General features: G+C 39.5%; 1 protein-coding gene across 1 annotated transcript in view; it reads left to right on the top strand.

Annotated features, from left to right (window-relative positions):
* atp6v0a2b (ATPase H+ transporting V0 subunit a2b) overlaps positions 1–8627 on the top strand; it is a 15538-nt gene extending 6911 nt beyond the window's left edge. Inside the window, exons 14-20 of the mRNA XM_054610296.1 lie at positions 3335–3453; positions 3536–3746; positions 4071–4190; positions 4378–4497; positions 4614–4731; positions 6767–6938; positions 7036–8627. Of these exons, the coding sequence (XP_054466271.1) occupies positions 3335–3453; positions 3536–3746; positions 4071–4190; positions 4378–4497; positions 4614–4731; positions 6767–6938; positions 7036–7138 (963 nt within the window). The 3' untranslated portion in view covers positions 7139–8627. The remainder of the gene's footprint in view (positions 1–3334; positions 3454–3535; positions 3747–4070; positions 4191–4377; positions 4498–4613; positions 4732–6766; positions 6939–7035) is intronic.
* The last annotated feature ends 921 nt before the right edge of the window (positions 8628–9548 follow it).

Consider the following 9548-nt stretch of genomic DNA (forward strand, 5'->3'; position numbering starts at 1 on the left):
AATGAATAAATAAATAAATTAAAAAAATTAAAAATTAAATTTTAAAAAAAAAAAATCTACCCGGCATGCAATGCGCGGTGATCGCCGGAACCTATTTCCCGGTCACCGGGATTCTACCGGGACGCCTCCTCTAGCTCCCAGACGGCTCAACCTCCTCTAGCTATGCTAGCTATAGGAGGTTGAGCCGGCTCGATCCACCGGTACCGGTACCGTGAAAAACACCGGTAATCCGGCACACCGGTATACAGGAGGATGAGCCGTCCAGATCAACATCCGTGAAAACATCATGACGTGACGTCACTGCACCGCGACTGTGACAAACGCGAAACATTAAATAAAGATAATAAAACATTAAATGAAGAGAATGAAACATTAAATAAAGAGAATAAAACATTAAATGAAGATAATATAACATTTAACAATGGCCAAGCTGTCATCCCTGATGAACAATACCTCCCACCCCATGCAGGACACCCTGGCAGCTCTGTGCAGCTCCTTCAGCCACCGGCTGCTTCACCCCGGTGTGTGAAGGAGAGGTACCGCAGGTCCTTCCTTCCTGCTGCTGTCAGGCTGCACAACCAACTCTGCTCCCAGCAGACCACATGACCACAGGACAATAATAACATAATAACATGACAATAGAAACCTGTGCAATACATTGCACTGTGCAATAATGGTTAAAAAAGTTAAAAGTAGTTGAAATAGTTGTTGTTTTTCTCTGTCTGTAAATATAGTATTTCAGTTATTGTTGTTTTTTCTACTGTTTTTTTATTGCTTATTTATAATACTTGTTTTATTTTATTTTTATTTTTCATTTTTTATTTTATTTATTTTAAAAATAAGAACTTGAAAATGTAAATATATACATATATATATATATATATATAAATATATTGTGTTTTATATGTATGAACAAATGTCTCAATAAAGTTATTGAATTTAAAAATGAATAAATAAATAAATTAAAAAAATTAAAAATTAATTTTTATAAAAAAAAAATCTACCCGGCATGCAATGCGCGGTGATCGCCGGAACCTATTTCCCGGTCACCGGGATTCTACCGGGACGCCTCCTCTAGCTCCCAGACGGCTCAACCTCCTCTAGCTATGCTAGCTATAGGAGGTTGAGCCGGCTGATCCACCGGTACCGGTACCGTGAAAAACACCGGTAATCCGGCACACCGGTATACAGGAGGATGAGCCGTCCAGATCAACATCCGTGAAAACATCATGACGTGACGTCACTGCACCGCGACTGTGACAAACGCGAAACATTAAATAAAGATAATAAAACATTAAATGAAGAGAATGAAACATTAAATAAAGAGAATAAAACATTAAATGAAGATAATATAACATTTAACAATGGCCAAGCTGTCATCCCTGATGAACAATACCTCCCACCCCATGCAGGACACCCTGGCAGCTCTGTGCAGCTCCTTCAGCCACCGGCTGCTTCACCCCGGTGTGTGAAGGAGAGGTACCGCAGGTCCTTCCTTCCTGCTGCTGTCAGGCTGCACAACCAACTCTGCTCCCAGCAGACCACATGACCACAGGACAATAATAACATAATAACATGACAATAGAAACCTGTGCAATACATTGCACTGTGCAATAATGGTTAAAAAAGTTAAAAGTAGTTGAAATAGTTGTTGTTTTTTCTCTGTCTGTAAATATAGTATTTCAGTTATTGTTGTTTTTTCTACTGTTTTTTTATTGCTTATTTATAATACTTGTTTTATTTTATTTTTATTTTTCATTTTTTATTTTATTTATTTTAAAAATAAGAACTTGAAAATGTAAATATATACATATATATATATATATATATATAAATATATTGTGTTTTATATGTATGAACAAATGTCTCAATAAAGTTATTGAATTTAAAAATGAATAAATAAATAAATTAAAAAAATTAAAAATTAATTTTATTTTTTTTAAAATCTACCCGGCATGCAATGCGCGGTGATCGCCGGAACCTATTTCCCGGTCACCGGGGGTCAATTTCCATTTTTGCCGGTTTCGGTGTACGAGTTTAAACCAGATCATGTTATCTAAACCTTCTGATCTGGCATTTGTCATTATGACAAGTTCTGGCAGATTAAAGAATGCCTACATCAGCAAAATGTGCCGGCATGGTGCTCAATCCAGTTTGTATGGCATAGTAATAAGCAATATGACAACGTGATAAACATAATGCAATGTTTGTTTATATACAAACTAAAGGAGACACTATTGTCTGACCGGCCAAGCACAATTTAGTGCAAAGTTGAAGCAAGAAGGTGAAGGAGATCAAATTTCAGTAAAGGGGAAGAGGTGCACATTTGTTTACTAGAAAGTTCATGTGTTGAATTTGGGTGATGAGACAAGACATGCCAGAGTTAGTCTCCAAAAAACTAAAGAAAACTGTGTATGATCTGTCAGTTCTCCTGCTGATTGTGGTGGAAAGGTATATATGTTTAAAAATTATAAATAAAGTATTTGAAAACAAACTTTTTAACTAAGAGGTGAGACCATCATACCATATTGTTCTAATACTTTTCTAGTATATACATTTATAACCGTGAGTATCAAGCAGTGTGATTTTTTTTTTTTATTATAGCTGGTGATCTTAATCAAACAAACCTCAGATCTGTTTTACCTGAATTCCACCACAATGTCCTCATCCTCACCAGAGGAAACAATACCTTGGACCAAGTTTCACAAATATTCCTGAAAGCTACAAAGCCCTCCACAACCGGTTAACTAGAACATTTTGCCTACAGAACCAACAGATCTACGGAGGATGCCGTCGTCACTCACCTGCACTTTGCCCTCACACATCTTGAAAACAACAACACCTACATCTGAATGTTGTTTGTTGATTTCAGCTCAAGATTTAACACAATCTCCCCCATGAAACTGATGGTAAACTTAACACTATGTGCTTGAGTGCCACTCTCTGCAACTGGTTATTAGACTTCCACACAAACAGACCCCAGGCAGTTCAGATTGGCAGCCACAGCTCCTCCCCTCTAGTGTTGAACACCAGAACATCCCAGGGCTGTGTGCCCACTCCTGTTCACACTGTAACTACCGCAACCCCCGACATGAAGATAATTTTGCTGTGAAGTTTGCACATGACACTACAGTCAAAAGACGGATAACAACAGTGAGACTTCATATAGTGAGGAATTCAACAATCTTGCAGAGTGGGACTGAGAGAACAAACTGCTGCTAATCTGCGGCAAAACCAAGGAGCGGATTGTTGTTGTTTTTTTTTGTGTGATTTATTTTTATATTAAAAAAATATATACTAATTTTATAATTTATGTCATCTTTCTGTTGCACAGATTTGGAACTTGGCAACCAACCGCCTCACATTTCTGAACTCCTATAAGATGAAGATGTCAGTGATAATGGGCGTCATACACATGAGCTTCGGGGTCATCCTCAGCACTTATAATCATTTGTAAGTACTCACTTGTATATGATCTTGTTATTCCCCTAGTGTTGTTTCTAATAGCCTGCTTTATTTTTGTGAACAAAAACAGGCACTTTAGGAAGAAGCACAACCTGTACTTGGTGTTTCTCCCTGAGCTTCTGTTCCTGCTGTCTCTGTTCGGCTACCTGGTGTTCATGATATTCTACAAGTGGCTGGTCTTCACTGCAAAGGACTCCAGAGAGGCTCCAAGCATCCTCATCCACTTCATAAACATGTTCATCATGCAGGGTGACACAGTGCAGCCCCTCTACCCAGGGCAGGTGAGAAGCTAATATAAAGGATGTGACTCAGTGGATAGAGTGGGTCAGCCTTTAATCAAAGGTTGTTGGTTTGATCCCTGGCTCCCACTGTCTGCATGTAGAAGTTTCTCTGAGTAAGACACTGAATGCAGAGGTCAAGTTTCATGTATGTATGTATGTATGTATGTATGTATGTATGTATGTATGTATGTATGCATTTATGTGACACAATAAACTTCTGTCCCTCTTCGTACTAAATAGATTAGGTTTAATCCATAATTACACTTCAGATGTTACTGAGACGGATCATAACCATTTCATGCAATGTTCTCACGATTCTTCCAGACTGGCCTGCAGGTATTTCTGGTGGTCATTGCGGTTCTCTCCGTGCCTGTGTTACTCCTGGGGAAACCCGTCTACCTTTATTGGCTTAAACATGGAAGCCACCGCATAGGAATGTACAGGGTGAGGATTTGCAATGAAATGTTTGCATACTGTGTGAAATATGTTTACCAATATTTGTTGCCTCAAATCAGACAGAATTGTTGACTCGTTACACTCTCTTTAGGATTCAAAGTTCTGGACCCAGGCATATATTTATTCTCTGACTGTAAAATATACAAATGCGAGTTGTTTCTCTGTGTGTTCTCAGGGATATGAGCGTGTGCGGCGTAACAGTGAAGAGGAGCTTTACCTGATGAGGGCTCATGACATGGAGGAGGGCAGCAGTCACAGCGATCTCTCCACTAGTGGAGAGCGTCAGGCAGAGGAGGTCAGCACAGCAAAACAACTGGATAGTTACCCACTATCACTAAACTTCCAGCAGCCATTGTTATATTTTAATGGTTTCCAAATGTGATTCTGAGTTTTGTTTTGTTGTTTGGACAGTTTGACTTTGCAGATGAGTTGCTGCATCAGGCCATCCACACTATAGAGTATTGCCTTGGTTGCGTCTCCAACACAGCCTCCTACCTGCGGCTCTGGGCTCTGAGCCTAGCACATGCCCGTGAGTATGATGGTTTACAGTACAACAAACAAGTAGTTTGTCGCTCCTTGATTTAGCAGAGAGGGAAGATGTTGTTAGCATGGACACTGCTCACACTGGGGCGGGTGCCATTTGTGTATGTCTATTCCTATGCCTGTAGATCCAGAAAATAGGTTGAATCTAGTCAGATTACTGGCATTATTTTGAATATATATACAGTGGGTACGGAAAGTATTCAGACCCCTTTAAATTTTTCACCCTTTGTTTCATTGCAGCCATTTGCTAAAATCGAAAAAGTTCATGATGCAACAAGTTTCTCACACCTGGATTTGGGGATCCTCTGCCATTCTTCCTTGCAGATCCTCTCCAGTTCTGTCAGGTTGGATGGTGAACGTTGGTGGACAGCCATTTTCAGGTCTCTCCAGAGATGCTCAATTGGGTTTAGGTCAGGGCTCTGGCTGGGCCAGTCAAGAATGGTCACAGACTTGTTCCGAAGCCACTCCTTTGTTATTTTAGCTGTGTGCTTCGGGTCATTGTCTTGTTGGAAGGTGAACCTTCGGCCCAGTCTGAGGTCCTGAGCACTCTGGAGGAGGTTTTCTTCCAGGATATCTCTGTACTTGGCCGCATTCATCTTTCCTTCAATTGCAACCAGTCGTCCTGTCCCTGCAGCTGAAAAACACCCCCATAGCATGATGCTGCCACCACCATGTTTCACTGTTGGGATTGTATTGGGCAGGTGATGAGCAGTGCCTGGTTTTCTCCACACATACCGCTTAGAATTAACGCCAAAAAGTTCAATCTTGGTCTCATCAGACCAGAGAATCTTATTTCTCATAGTTTGGGAGTCCTCCATGTGTTTTTTGGCAAACTCTATGCGGGCTTTCATATGTCTTGCACTGAGGAGAGGCTTCCGTCGGGCCACTCTGCCATAAAGCCCCGACTGGTGGAGGGCTGCAGTGATAGTTGACTTTGTGGAACTTTCTCCCATCTCCCTACTGCATCTCTGGAGCTCAGCCACAGTGATCTTTGGGTTCTTCTTTACCTCTCTCACCAAGGCTCTTCTCCCACGATTGCTCAGTTTGGCTGGACGGCCAGGTCTAGGAAGAGTTCTGGTCATCCCATACTTCTTCCATTTAAGGATTATGGAGGCCACTGTGCTCTTAGGAACCTTGAGTGCTGCAGAAATTCTTTTGTAACCTTGGCCAGATCTGTGCCTTGCCACAATTCTGTCTCTGAGCTCCTTGGGCAGTTCCTTCGACCTCATGATTCTCATTTGTTCTGACATGCACTGTGAGCTGTAAGGTCTTATATAGACAGGTGTGTGCCTTTCCTAATCAAGTCCAATCAGTTTAATTAAACACAGCTGGACTCCAATGAAGGAGTAGAACCATCTCATGGCAGGAATCAGCTCAAGAAATGGACAGCATGTGAGTTAAATATGAGTGTCACAGCAAAGGGTTTGAATACTTATGACCATGTGATATTTCAGTTTTTCTTTTTTAATAAATTTGCAAAAATATCTACATTTCTGTTTTTTTCTGTCAAGATGGGTTGCTGAGTGTACATTAATGCGAAAAAAAATGAACTTTTTCGATTTTAGCAAATGGCTGCAATGAAACAAAGAGTGAAAAATTTAAAGGGGTCTGAATACTTTCCGTACCCACTGTATATATACTTGGGATCCTTTTCAAACATAACTCTGACATGTAACATTGTACAAAACAACAGAACCATCCATAAGATATACTTTACAATTGTGGGGTATAATGTTGGGAACCCAAGAACATGCCGTGACAAAGTAAGTGCAATTTGGTCACAGGACTAGTTACATTTTAAAAACTTAAAATAAACATGCAACCATCTCTATTCAGCAGTGGGGGCTTCAGGACTAAGTCGAGCACATCGTCCGAACTGTTCTTTAACGCTGCATGCAGCATTACAAGGGGACCAGACAATTACCCCTCTTTCATCGGACATGTGTTCTGAACAGCCACGCACAGGCCCTGGACAAGTTCCCTAAATGATTGGTGCACATGCTCTTTTCTGTGCTTCACAGAGCTGTCGGAGGTGCTGTGGGCCATGGTAATGCGAGTAGGACTACGAATGGACACCAGTCTCGGGGTTTTATTCCTGGTGCCTGTGTTTGGCCTGTTTGCCGTTCTTACCGTTTCCATCCTCCTGGTAATGGAGGGTCTGTCTGCATTCCTTCATGCTCTCCGCCTGCACTGGTAAGATATAAAACCATGTCTTTGATGGGGCAAGAAAGATGGGGCAAATCTATCTGAGTGTTTTTATATTCACAGCAGCTGCTTGTCTCTTCCTCAGGGTGGAGTTTCAGAACAAATTCTACAGTGGGACTGGAGTGAAGTTTTGCCCCTTTTCCTTCTCTCTCTTACCCTCCAGCTTTGAGCAAGATGGGTTACTGTGAAGGGACTGCCTGATAATAGTGTTGGGTGGTAAACTGAGCCAAAAAGCCCATGCTTATAAAGACACATTCTAGAGAAGTCATGAGGAGATTAGGAATCTTGTCATCTTTTGATCCTTTGTTATGTTAAGAAATTCTGTAGTTCGCTTCACAAACTTGGACTGGACTGAAACACACTGCTTTCCCAACTGTTTAAAAAATGCAGACATTAGGGTGTGCTGTTGAGAAATGTTTTCTTATTGCAAATGTATATAACAAAGGGTATTTTGTACCAGCATCAGTTTGCACGCATTCACATTTTCACTGCAGGTAAAATGTGAGGTTCAAATTTAAAATGTAACACATATCCCAAAAACCTTCAATTTTCGAATGAGGCATTATGGGTAACAGTTGTTGATGTCGATTGTATGGAAAACCACATCAACCAAACTTGAAATAATTAAGTAAAAAAAAAAAACATGAAATAAGTTAAGAGTAATAAGCAAATGGTGTCCCCAAGATATGGCGACACAGCCAACATTTGTTAGGATAAATCTGGTTTTGGTCTTTTCATGGAATTTGTTCTTTATTATTATTATTGTATTTCCTGGCAGATCTGGTTGTCATAATGAATAATGGGCCACCTTTCAGTTGCATAGCTTTTGCTCCACTTTTTGTTGCACTGAGTGCCTTACAGAAGTACAACCAAATGACAACATACTGTGCCGTTTTTCAGTTTCCCCTTTGTTTCCCTGTGTGGTACCAAAACAGTGCAGAGGATCTTGACTTGTTAGTATTGAAAAGTGCTCTGGCAGGTTCGTGATGAGATGTATATACTTTTACAGAAATGTTTTTTAATTTATTATATTTTAAAATGTTGTATCAGAATTAAAAATGAATGTTAATGGGGATAAGATTTTTACTTTTATGCATTCACAGTGTTGCCTATGCATCTGTTGCTTACTGACCAATTTTACATTCCACTCATTTGTAGACTCACCTATGCTGGCGACAGCCCGTAGTTTGAAAGATTCTTTATTCATTTTTAACACTGGGGCCAGGCTGTATTTAATCACATTAGGAGATCATTGAATTATGTACTAATAACAGCCATTAGTAGTATTTGCTAATTATATTACGTTTTTAGTATTGTATGGAATTGGTATTTGAAATTTTGCCAAGGGAAAGAGATGTAATTGTTGTCATCATTGCAAAATTAATTGGAAACACATTTTGCTAAAGTAAGATACTGCCACACATTTTTGAAAGTCATGATCTTGTGTGTCAAGTTTTAACAGTGGAAAAATAATGTGTTAAATCAAGTGTCAGTCAATGCTTTATCAGCAATTAGTTGCCTGTGTAGTTAACATTAAATGTTATATGGGTTGGTTGAAGGGGTATTGCTTGCCATTCATTTTAATATTAAGAATCTTTTTTCATTGACAAGCACTCCATGTTCTAATTCTTTTGAGAAAATCATCCTCATGTCAATAATAAATTGTATTTCTTTGAGGTTTTTTTTCTTTTTCCTGAAAGCCTATAACTGCATTCCTTATTGTTTCTGGGTTTAGAAAAGTTTCATGGAGCAACACCAAAACAATTGTCCCTCTTCACGTAGCTACATTTTATGTTTGCGGGCTTACAGCCCAGAATGTGAAATAGCCTTACCTTTTGTTTTTAATAGCACTTACAGAAGAGTAAAAACCTCTTATTTTGTTAAATGAGCTATGTGTTAATTTGCAAAACCTCATTGATAACACAACAAAACTGTGTTATCAATGAGGTTAGTTTCATCTATTGTTTATGTGCGTGACATCATTCAGTTTGTAGTTCTGTTTTGCTACGTTACAGAAAAAAATACACACACACAAAACTATAGGAACACACGTTTCTATTTTTTATTTATTTATTCCTTTGGTAAAATCGAATTCTCAACCTTGTTTCAGTGACGTACCTCCTGTGAAATACTTTTTTAGCCAAGTACCCCCTAACCAGAGCAAAGCATTTTAGGTTGAAAAAAAGATGTAATACACAGCACTCTGCCATCAGTGTCTGATTTATTAAACTGTCAACACTGACGATTGCATTGTTGCATTAAATTCAGTTTATGAACTTACAATTATATTTTATTGAATATTTATTAAATAACTATTTTTAAAGGATTTTTGAATGGATGCTAATTTTAAATATATATATTTTTTTAAAATCTCACGTACCCCCTGGAGTGCCTTCACGTACCCCCATTTGAGAACCACTGACCTCGGTGATGGTGCGTCACGTTGTACTGACCAGGTCGCTGCCTTTCAGTCACCACTCGGGGAACAAAGGTCCACGCATCGGTTGTTTCCCTCATCCACAGGCGGTGCTGTTGGTTACCACGGCAACGCCAAACAGCTAAACTGCAGCATAGCAACGTAGTGTTAGCTGATAACGC

This window comes from Anoplopoma fimbria, chromosome 13 (genome assembly GCF_027596085.1).
Source record: "Anoplopoma fimbria isolate UVic2021 breed Golden Eagle Sablefish chromosome 13, Afim_UVic_2022, whole genome shotgun sequence".
Taxonomy (NCBI): domain Eukaryota; kingdom Metazoa; phylum Chordata; class Actinopteri; order Perciformes; family Anoplopomatidae; genus Anoplopoma; species Anoplopoma fimbria.